We start from the raw sequence: 12,179 nt of genomic DNA on the forward strand, positions 1-12,179 counted from the left end.
TGCAAGGCTATGGACCAGGTGCTGGAAAGTGGGATCAAACTGAGTGGCTAGTTTCTTTTCCATCTTTTTCAGGCCAGCACAGACATGATGGGCTGAATGGCCTCTTCCTGCAGCATAACTTTTCTATGGTTCTATATAATGAAACACTTGGAAATCAACACTTTTAAACGATGTTGATTGATTATTAAAAACAGAAATAGCTGGAAATATACAACACACCAGTCAACATTTATAAAGAATAAAGACGAATATTTTTTCCCCAGGTACATTCCTTGAATGAAGGTGAAATTATACATCCAAAACACAGGTTTATTGTCTATTCTTTCAATCAATGCAGCCTGTGTTTTTATTTCTGATTTCCAGTATTCCTCTTTTATCGATTTTTGTGTAATTCACCATCAGAAAGGTTTGTTCATTTCGAGCTTGAAGTGTACATTTGCCCCGGACACCTACTGTAAATAGTCCCTTCCGCCTCCTCCTGCTCCCAATGTAGAATCGAGATCTCGCAATGTTTAGATGTTCAGGGAATGGGGTGTTCAGAAACCTGTAGGAAGTACAGTTCCATTTTAGACACAGCTTAAAACTCAGTCATGTCTCAGAGGGAGCGGGGAGAGAGAGAGAGAGCGGACAGGTAAAAGCAGCAGTATCCCACAAAGAGAGAGAGCAGATAGGCAAATTGGAGCAATATCCCAGAGGGATACTGCTCGCTCAATTAGATCACCAATCAGAAGCAGGAACGCCGAATGAATTAAATTCATATGCATTGCTTGAGAAAGGTCTTTGAGATCCATTGGCAGCATTGAGTCCCCAACACAGAAGTTCTGCAGCTCTCAAACTCAGCAAGTTTCATGGTTATGCTCGAGCGATGTTGACTGCAATGGCTAGGCCACATCATTAGAATAGATGATGGTCGCCTACCAACTGTATGGAGAGCTTGATGGTGCCAGTAGACCTGTTGGGCAACCAAAACAAGGATTCATGCAAGTGAGATATCGTTTCTGTCAGGTTAACTTCAGCAACTGGGAAGAGTCTGTACATGGCCAAAGCACTTGGAGCCCAAGTCTCCACATTGGAGCACAGAAATTTGGAGAGCTACAGATTGTTGCAGAAAAGCAGCATTGCAGGAGGAGGCATGCATCAACGAATCATAGCCTGTGAGGCTCCCACTGCAATCGACAATGCCTTGCTCCAGTTGAACAATACTCCCACCGGAAGACTCACAACAGATGAGCAGTAGATCTGACTGACCTCTTATAATCAATGGAATACAAGCCTAATCTACAACATGTCCTCATATAATGATAAAATATAGAAGGAGGCCATTCGGTCCATTGTGCCTATGCCAGATCTTTGAAAGAGCTATCCATTCACTCCCACTCCCTTGCCCCTTTCCCCACAGCCCTGAACTGTTTTTCTGAATTCAAGCATTTATTCAATTCCCTTTTGAATTATTATTGAATCTGCTTCCATCACCCTTTCAGGCAGTGCATCCCAGAGCATAACAACTCACTGCGTAAAGCAATAGCTCATCTCCCCTCTGGTTCCTTTGCCAATTGTTTTAAATCTGTGCCTCAGGTTACCGACCCACCTACCACTTCTTCTTATGTACGCTTATCAAAATCTTTCATGATCTTAAATAAACCTGCCCTTCCCCTTCTCTGCTCTTCGGCGAATAGTCCCAGCTTCTCTCGTCTTAGTAATGTAACCCTTTAAAAAGAAACTTGATCCTGATCCTCCCGCTCGGCAGATGACTGACGGGACTCCCAATAAATCTGGGCCACTCCGCTACTGCGGAAGTGTGGGGGGTGCGGAGAAGGGGTTGAGAATTACTCACATGTCTACAGGGGGGCAGCAGTCTATGGTGAGAGACACAATGTTAGCTGTCACAGCCAGCACCAAGGTGTGCCAGCGCCGGTCGGCTAGGTAGAGATCTCGGAAGGTGGCCCGCTTCCTGTGCCTGTAGGGGTGGTCGCCGTGGGAGAACTCAAAGTGGACCTTGTCGGATGAGACCCTCAGCCCCAGCAGCATGTGGTTTGAGTTCTCCTGGAGCAAAGTGAAGATGTACTCATTCTTCTGAAAAGCAAATGGAATTAGCTTGATGAGAAGGGAAGTTTTCCAACGAGCAGGTTAAGCCCATGAGGCCTTTACGCTAGATCAAGCCCATCGACCTGCTGACCTTCCCGCCATTGTGTCAGTGGTGGCTCAGAGATCAGCACTCTCGCTCTGAGCGCAAAGCTCGTGGAATCAGTCCTACTCCAGGGACTAGTCAGGATGCAAAAACAGGCCATTCGGCCTAAAGGACCCATGCTCCACATGAGCTTCCACCCTCCCGACTTCATCTAACCCCATCAGCATATTCCTCTATTCCTTTCACCTTTGCGTTTAGCTAGCTTCCTTTTAACTTCATCAATGCTATTTGCCTCAACTACTCCCTGTGGTAGGGACTTGCACATTCTGACCACTCTCTGAGTGAAGAGGTTTCTCCTGAATTCCCTGTTAGGTTTGAGTGACTATCTTATATTTATGACCCCTAGTTTTGCACTCCCTCACAAGCAGAAACATCTGCTCTACATCTACCCCATCAAGCGAGGAGGTCATGTGGCTCAGTAGGTGATGTCCCTGTCAGAAGCTGCTGGTTCAAATCCCACTCCGGGACATGTTGGCTATGGAAGGAGCGTTCCCAGTGTAGCTCAACAGTTCGATAATCAGCCTGCTAGTCTGTAACACTTCCCTACTATTCACAAAAAGGAAAGAAAGTTTGCATGGAGCTCTCTCTCGACCTTAAAAACATCTGTCACCTCAGCCTTAGGGAAAAGTGTCCTAGCCTGTTCAATCTTTCCTGATAGGTATAACCTTTCTGCTATCTTCCATGTAAATCTGTTTTGCACCTTCTCCTGTGCCTCTATGCCCTGCTTGTAACATGGAGAGGAGACTAGAGCCATTTCAGTACTCCAAGGGAAGAATTTTTAGGTTGGCGGGCGGGCTCGATCGGCAGGTCCGGGATTGGCCGGGGAACAGGCCGCTGACAGCAATCAGCCCCTGACTGCGATTTCACACTGGCTGGCCAATTAACATGCGCTGAAATGCTCAGCACTGCGGCGGTGGGGGTGGGTGCTGATGGGGCGAGTGGGGGTGGGTGCTGATGGGGCGAGTGGGGGTGGGTGCTGATGGGGCGGGTGGGGGTGGGTGCTCAGCACTGCGGCGGTGGGGGTGGGGGTGGGTGCTGATGGGGCGGGTGGGGGTGGGTGCTCAGGGCTGCGGCAGTGGGGGTGGGGGTGGGTGCTGATGGGGTGGATGGGGGTGGGTGCTGATGGGGCGAGTGGGGCTGGGTGCTCAGGGCTGCGGTGGTGGGGGTGGGTGCTGATGGGGCGAGTGGGGGTGGGTGCTCAGGGCTGCGGCGGTGGGGGTGGGTGCTGATGGGGTGAGCGGGGGCGGGTGCTGATGGGGCGGGTGGGAGTGGGTGCTGATGGGGCGGGTGGGGGTGGGTGCTGATGGGGAGGGTGGGGGTGGGTGCTCAGTGCTGCAGCGGTGGGGGGGTGGGTGCTGATGGGGCGGGTGGGGGTGGGTGCTGATGGGACAGGTGGGGGTGGGTGCTGATGGGACAGGTGGGGGTGGGTGCTGATGGGACAGGTGGGGGTGGGTGCTCAGTGCTGCGGCGGTGGGGGTGGGTGCTGATGGGGTGGGTGGGGGTGGGTGCTGATGGGGCAGGTGGGGGTGGGTGCTCAGTGCTGCAGCGGTGGGGGGGTGGGTGCTGACGTAAGCGCAGTAGCGGATGAGTGCTGAATGAAAGCTCCCTGAAGGCAGAGAGCTGCCTCAGGGAGCTGAAGACTTGGAAGCAATTAAATAAAGTTTTTTAAAATCAGGAGAAAAATGTCCCAGCATCACAATCAGTCACCTGAACATATACATGACAAAATGCTGCCCGTAGGTTTTAATTTTATTTTATTTAATAGCGGAAACTTCATCCGGCCCTTGGATGAGGTTTCATGAAAAATGCAAAACCAATTCCCCCGTCTGCCAACCGTAAGGCTGGATGGACCATTTGGCCGGTCCTGTCCACGCTGGCTCACTCTGAGAGCATCTCAGCTAGTCCCGCTCCACTGCCTTTTCCCCATAACTTTGCAGACCTTTTCTCTCCAGTTAATGATCCAATTCCCTTCTGAAAGCCACGATTGAACCTGCCTCCACCACACTCTCAGGCAGTGCATTCCAGATCCTAACCTCTTGCTGCATTAAAAGGGTTTTTCCATTTCACCTTTAGTTCTTCGCCCAGTCACCTTAAATCAGTGGTTCTCGATCCTGCTTCCAATAGGAACACTTCCTCCCCATCGATTTTGCCCAAATCCCTCATGATTTTGAGCACCGCTATCAAATCTCCTCTCAACCTTCTCTTCTCTAAGGAGAACAGTCACAACATCTCCAATCTATCCACATAATTGAAGTCTCTTACCCCTAGAACCATTCTTGTGAATCTTTTCTGCACCCCTTTAATGCCTTCACAACCCTCCTAAAGTGTGAAGCCCAGGATTGGACACAATACTCCAATCGAGGTCAGACCAGTGTTTGCTAAAGATTCAGCATAACTTCCTTGCTTTTGTGCTTTCTGCCTCCATTTACAAAGCCTAGCATCCCAAATGTCTTATTAACCACTTTCTCAACCTGCCCTGTCACCTTCCCTGCACACATGCCCCAAGCCCCTCTACTCCTGCACGCCTCTAAAACTCATGTCCTTTAGTTTATATTGCCTTTATCCTCTTTCTTCCTGTGACAAAATGGATAAATCTGTCCCTATCCTCCTCACAGTTCTCAATGTTTCCAAGTTTTACAGCATCTGCAAATTTTAAAATTGTGTCCCACACACCCAAGTCTAGGTCATTGATCAATGGTCCAAATACCGATCCCCACAATATGCCCTCCTCCAGTTGCTGTTCGTGGGGTCTTGCTCTGTGAAAATTGGGTGCCCCCTTTCCTATATTACATCAGTGACTGCACGTCTTTGAGACGACCGTGAAAGGCGCTATTGAAATGCAACCCGCCTTTCTTTCGTTATTAACTCCCATTCTCTCCAAACGTGAGTCTCAATGTGTGAAGAATTCACTCACACCAATGGTTCCAATGATCTCCATTACTTCAGAATTCTGTGCACTCTTGGATAAGAAAATTCCACATGCCTTACTCCTCTTTGAAGGTCAATTAAATCCTTCGTACCCTCAGAATGTCACACAATGCTTGAGGTGGAGTATAGTGATAAAATATTACCCAGATTTGTATCTGGAACCTGGTACAGATGCTGCTGTTTTCCCTGCTGTAGGCCCGTGTTCATAGGCTGATGTCCCTTCGCCACTCAGCCACCAGAAGCGAGACTCAGGACTCACATGAAAATGGGATGTACAGGGGGCAGATTCAGCGTGGAACTCACTGTGGAACCAAAAGATACCCCCTTTCCCCCCCTTCCCGACCTCAGGTTCCCTGAGCTGGAAAGCGGGATCACTGCTGGATATTCCATTTCCAAATGATTTGAAAATCCACAGCTCCGGTCACCACTGATCACCACGAGAGGAAGCTACTGTAGATAAGAAAGAAAGAGTTGTACGGCTTTGGCACCTTAGGACATCAAAAGCACTTCATGGCCAATTAAGTATTTCAAAGCGTAGTCACTGGCCTGAACTTTACCCTTGGTCCGGGCGATCGGCCCTCGACTGTGATTTCACACTGGCTGGCCAATTAAAGCCCGCCCAGAATGAAATGTGCCCTCCCATTGAGAGAGTGGCGACTCTCATAGAGAGGCAGCTCCAGGGACAGAATCAGGGGTTCCTGGGGTTGTGCTCGGACCTGCAAGCCCTCACAGAGGCACTGACCTCAGGTGGTCAGTATCCGTGTGTTTGATGCATGAGGCACCCAGTATCCCAGCTAGGTGCCCATCCATCAATGGCGAGCAGGGAGGTCCAGAGCGACCTCACATTGGCACACGAGCTGTCTCTGTGGGCTCCTCTCAGGGCGCTCTGGATAATGGCAGTAGGTCCTCCACCCCACTATTACTGACTGTGGCATCTGATGAGGTTGCAGTGACTGGGGAGATGCCAGCCATGGCACTGGCCGCTCCCTCCCAGGGGGGGCCAGCACAGGCTCCACTGGCCAGAGGACAACCACCAAGGTCATCAAGGCCAACAGGACAGCAGAGTGAGCAGGTTGTCTCCAATGCCGGTGTTAGCGAGGGTTGGGGAATGGGGGTGGGCACCAAGATGTAGCACTCGGAAATGTAAGTTAAAGGCACCATGAGCACAAGAGGGACGGGTCACGGGTGATCTTCTGTTGTGTAACGTTTTGTTTATGTTTTCTGGTCTGGGAATTAAGACCAGAGATAAGTGATGTTAATTTTTTTGGATTGTCAAAATGAGATAAAGTTTGGTTTTGCCATAATGGCCTGAGTATGCTTCACCTTTGTATTTTTTTGCTGCAGGGTATGCCAGTAGCTAATGCTGGACGTGAGTGGCTCTAAACTTTGTTGCACAGACACTGAGAGGACTTTGGGTTCAATTGAAAGGGTCATTTCAGACATCCTGGATGGAGACGGCAGCCCTGGCATGAGGTGGAAGCAGATCTTTGGCAGCCTAGCTGAAGGAGCGTTGGATCAAGGCGTCCCCGCTGTCCCTGCCTCCCTGGAGGTTACTGAGGTCTGGCTCCACGCCCTCAGCATTCTCCTCACCGTGGTTCTCTTCTGACTCACTACTGGATTCATCCTCTGTGACCTGTGGAGCTGCGTCAAATCCTCTTCCTCCAGTGGTTTCCCCTTGCCAGTGCCAGATTGTGGAGAGCACAGCATGCAACCACTATCAGTGACACCCGCTCTGGGGGATATTGTAGTGTGCCCCTGAATGGTCCAGGCTTCGGAAGGGCATCTTCAAAAGACCTTTGGTTCTCTCTGCAACTGCCCTTGTGGAGGCACGACTCCTATTATAATGCTGCTCTGTCTCTGTTCTTGGATGGTGGAGAGGTGTCATAAGACACCTTTTCAACGGATAGACCTTGTCACCCAGCAGCCATCCATCCAGCCGGGCTGGAGCACTGAAGAGCCTCGGCACCTGGGAGTGTCTGAGGATGTAGGTGTTGTGGGAGCTGCCTGGGTACCTTGCACAGACTTTCAGAACCTGCATCCTGTGATCACACACTATCTGCACGTTCATGGAGTGGAAGACCTTCCTGTTGACAAAGGCACCGGGCTCACCTGCTGGCGCTTTGATGGTCACATGTGTACAGTCCATTGCACCCTGGACACGGGGGAACCCAGCAATCGCTGCAAAGCCTCTGGCTTGCTCAGCCTGGCTGGCCTCGTCCGTACAGTAAAGAATAAAGGTCAGTACCCGCCTGAACAGAGCTTCTGTCACTAGCTTGACACAGCTGTGGACAGCTGATTGGGAGAGTCCACACAGATCCCCCACTGACTCCTGGACAGAGCCAGGGACATAGAAGTTGAGGGCCACTGTGAACTTCAGAGCCACTGGCACGGGGTGTCCACCCGCACAGTTGGAGCTGATCTCAGGGCCGATCATCTGACAGATGGAGGTGACTGTCTCCCTTGAGAGATGGATCCTCCTTTGGCACTGCACCTCAGACATATTGAGGTAGCTGCATCACCGCCTGTAAACCCTGGCAGCAGGATAGTGCCGTCCTCTGCAGTCCCTTCTGCCTTGAGCTACCTGCTGGCCCTGCACCCCTTGTGCTTGCGCCTCTCCTCCCACAGGTCACTCTCCTGGAAGCTGCATTGGGACACCTGGCCTCCTTTCCCTTCTGCCCCGCTCTACCTCCTCAGAGGAAGTGCCTCCAGCAGAGACCACAATCCCCATTCCCAGTGTTACAGAAGGCTGTCTGATACCTGGAAGGGCCCATATGGTCAAAATCCTCCGAGGGCCTTGGAGACACCAACGAGTCCTGACATGAAGCCTGGAAATGCTAAGAATGAAGCCCCGAACAGGGATGAAGCTGTCAGGTTCAAATAAGCAACCAGCAGCGAACTATCTCCTAAACTCCTCACTACTCACATTGGCGATGCTGCTGACCCTTTTTATTCTGCCCGTGGATGAGGTTTTGCAAAATGTGGGCTGCCCGCCTGCCTGTTTTGCCCGTGCGGCGAGTGCAAAGTCACATGGGCAGCGTAAAATCAGCTTCAACTGGGTTTTTAATGGCCTTTTAATTGACGTAGGCACAGCTCTGACTCCTGTGTGTGCCCACCAACCTGCAGACTGTGCGTGTGCGGGATAACGTTGGAACGCTCTCCTGATGTCTTCTCGCGTTTCTGCATGCCCAATCGGGTTGGGCAGGCGCCCGCCCGCCCGCCCGCAAGGCGTAAAATCTGCCTACTGTCATAATGCAGCAGCCAAATTGTGCACAGCAAGATCCCACAAACAGCAATGAGAGAATGGCCAGAAAATCTGCCTCAACATTGGATAATGAAGAAATATTGGCCAGCAAACCAGGGAGAGCTCTTCAATTCTTCTTCGAAATAGTGCCTTAAGGTTGTTTATATTCTGAAAGGGTAGATGGTGCCTTGGTTTAACATCTTAGACGGCACCGCTGACAGTGCAGCACCTCCCTCAGTCCATGAAATGGGATTCGACCACATGACCTTCCGATTCAGAGGAGTGAGCGCTATCACTGAAACGATAAATGATACTGTACCAAAGTATGCCTCCTTAATATCATCATTGCCACATTCTTAGACAATACTCATTACCAACTTTCTCAGTAAAGGATGAACAAAACCATGGAAGTGTTGCACCCCAGTAGCTCATTTATACCCCATTGGTTGTGTTCAGTTTTGACAGTACCTTCAATGGCAGGTAGTTTGCTTTCAGTGTGATAACAATGGAAAATTCAGCCGGGAAGTAGTTACAGATTTTGAAGATGAGAGAGGTGGGGAAGCTAGTTGCTTTCACATCCTGACTGAGCCGCAATCCACGGACTCCATGTTCCTGGACCATCCTGAATCCGTTCACCAGTGTCCCAGGGGCTTCAACAATTTCAGACAGGAGGTCCTGTGGCCTCAAATCTAAAAAGAGGCATTAGTGTTAAAGACAAGAATTAGGGCACATCGACAATTGTACACTGCTGTCACACACACATGGGAAACTGTACACTACCCACAAACACAGCAAAGCGTGCACCCCCCACACACACGCATGCACCCAGCACCCCTCCCACACACACACCAAACTGTACACTACCCTGACACACAATAAACCATTCACAACCCACAACAAGCATCAAAAGTGATTGATCAACAGTGTTTAAAAACCTCATTAATAGTTTGTAAAGCCCCAACATGGGGCCTCAGGGTAAATTACAATCTGTGATATCTCTCTTGATTATATTGCAGTCAACAATCAGCGATGTTCATTTATCGAGCAGGATGCCCAGACTCTCAATGTTTTGTCCTCTGTTCAAGCATGGAAGCTAAAATATTCAAAAGTCACTTTTAGATTCTTGCCTGCGTCCTCCAGTTTGCATCTGTATAAGATAATGGTGTTCTTGTGAATAAATAGGCTGATTTCAATGCCTCTTCTCAATGCTGCCTCTCTCAATAAGACTTCTCCCCTTATAATAAACCATACACTGCCCACAGAAAGCATCAAAAGTTATTGAACAACTGTGTTTAAAAACCTCATTAACAGTTTAAGTCCAAACCTGGGGTCTCAGGGTAAACTATAATCAGTGATATCTCACTTGATTATATTTCAGTCAACAATCAGAGATGTTGAGGGGTGACCTGATTGAGGTGTACAAGACTATGAGGGGCCTGAATAAATAGACAGGGACAGAGAGATCAATTATCAGGGGGCACAGATTTAAGGTGATTGGTAGAAGGATTAGAGGGGATATGAGGAAAAGCTTCTTCACCTAGAGGGTGGTTGATATCTGGAATTCATTTCCTGGTTTGGTGGTAGAGGCAGAAATCCTCAACTCATTTAAAAGGTACTTGAAATTGCACCTAAAGTGCTGTAACCTGCAAGGCTACAGACTGGCTGCTGGAAGGTGGGATTAGAATGGGCAGCAAGTTTTATATTTTGTCTTTTTCGGCTGGTGCAGACATAGAAACATAGACATAAAAACATAGAAACTAGGAGCAGGAGTAGGCCATTCGGCCCTTCGAGCCTGCTCCGCCATTCATTATGATCATGGCTGATCATCCAACTCAATAGCCTGCTCCCGCTTTCTCTCCATACCCTTTGACCCCTTTCACCCCCAAGAGCTATATCTAACTCCTTCTTGAAAGCATATAATGTTTTGGTCTCAACTACTTTCTGTGGTAGCGAATTCCACAGGCTCACCACTCTCTGGGTGAAGAAATTTCTCCTCATCTCAGTCCTAAATGGTCTACCCCATATCCTCAGACTGTGACCCATGGTTCTGGACTCCCCCACCATCGAGAACATCCTTCCTGCATCGACCCTGTCTAGTCTTGTTAGAATTTTATAGGTTTCTATGAGATCCCCTCCCCATTCTTCTGAACTCCAGCGAATGTAATCCTAATCAACTCAATCTCTCCTCATATGTCAGTCCCGCCAAGCCAGGAATCAGTTGGGTAAACCTTTGCTGCACTCCCTCTATAGCAAGTACATCCTTCCTCAGATAAGGAGACCAAAACTGCACAAAGTATTCCAGGTGTGGTCTCACCAAGGCCCTGTACAATTGCAGCAAGACATCCCTGTTCCTGTACTCGAATCCTCTCACTATGAAGGCCAACATACCATTTGCCTTCTTTACCGCCTGCTGCTCCTGCATGCTTACCTTCAGCGACTGGTGTACGAGGACACCCAGGTCTCATTGCACATTCCCCTCTCTCAATTTATAGCCATTCAGATAATAATCTGCCTTCCTGTTTTTGCTACCAAAGTGGATAACCTTACAATTATCCACATTACTGCATCTGCCATGCACTCAGCTTCTCCAAATCACACTGAAGCATCTCTGCATCCTCCTCACAGCTCACCCTCCCACCCAGCTTTGTGTCAACTGCAAATTTGGAGATATTACATTTAATTCCTTCATCTAAATCATTAATATATATTGTGAATAACTAGGGTCCCAGTACTGATCCTCGTAGTACCCCACTGCCTGCCATTCGGAAAAAGACCTGTTTATTCCTACTCTTTGTTTCCTGTCTGCCAACCAGTTTTCTATCCATCTCAATGCACTACCCCCAATCTCTTATGTGGGAGTTTGTCAACAGCCTTCTGAAAGTCCAAATAAACCATATCCAATGGCTCCCCCTCATCAACTCTACCAGTTACATCCTCGAAAAATTCCAGTAGATTTGCCAAGCATGATTTCCCTTGCGTAAATCCATGCTGACTCTGTCTGATTCTGCCACTGTTTTCCATGTGCTCAGCTATTAAATCTTTTATAACGGACTCTAGAATTTTCCCCACTACCGATGTCAGGCTGATTCCCTGTTTTCTCTCTGCCTCCCTTTTTAAATAGTGGGGCTACATTAGCTACCCTCCAATCTGTAGGAACCGTTCCAGAGTCTATAGAGTCTTAGAAGATGACCACCGATGCATCCACTATTTCTAGTGCCACTTCCTTAAGTACTCTGGGATGTAGATTATCAGGCCCCGGGGATTTATCGGCCTTCAATCCCATCAATTTCTCCAACACCATTTCCCTACTAATACTGATTTCTTTCAGTTCCTCCCTCTCACTAAACCCTGTGTTCCCCAACATTTCTGGTATGTTATTTGTGTCCTCCTTTGTGAAGACAAAGTATGTATTTAGTTGGTCAGCCATTTCTTTGTTCCCCTTTATAAATGCCCCTGTTTCGGGCTGTAAGGAGCCTACATTTGTCTTCACCAATCTTTTTCTCTTCACATACCTATAGAAACTTTAACAGTCAGTTTTTATGTTCCCTGCAAGTTTACTCTCGTACTCTATTTTCCCCTTCTTAATCATTCCCTTGGTCCTCCTTTGCTGAATTCTAAACTGCTCCCAATCCTCAGGTCTGTTGTTTTTTCTGGCCAATTTGTATGCCTCTTCCTTGCATCTAATACAATCTCTAATTTCCCTTGTAAACCATGGTTTGGCCACCTTTCCTGTTTTACTTTTGCGCCAGACAGGAATAAACAATTGTTGCAGTTCATCCATGCGCTCTTTGAATGTTTGCCATTGCCTATCCACCGCCATCC

General features: G+C 48.7%; 1 protein-coding gene across 1 annotated transcript in view; it reads right to left on the bottom strand.

Moving 5' to 3' along the window:
* Positions 1–12,179, bottom strand: part of LOC121284733 (thrombospondin-type laminin G domain and EAR repeat-containing protein-like) — a 71,558-nt gene that overhangs the window by 55,745 nt on the left and 3,634 nt on the right. The window contains exons 2-4 of the mRNA XM_041200285.1: positions 8,826–9,046; positions 1,835–2,073; positions 454–544 (exon numbers count right to left, since the gene is read on the bottom strand). Coding sequence (XP_041056219.1) covers positions 454–544; positions 1,835–2,073; positions 8,826–9,046 — 551 coding nt within the window. The remainder of the gene's footprint in view (positions 1–453; positions 545–1,834; positions 2,074–8,825; positions 9,047–12,179) is intronic.

This window comes from Carcharodon carcharias, chromosome 12 (assembly GCF_017639515.1).
Source record: "Carcharodon carcharias isolate sCarCar2 chromosome 12, sCarCar2.pri, whole genome shotgun sequence".
NCBI lineage: Eukaryota > Metazoa > Chordata > Chondrichthyes > Lamniformes > Lamnidae > Carcharodon > Carcharodon carcharias.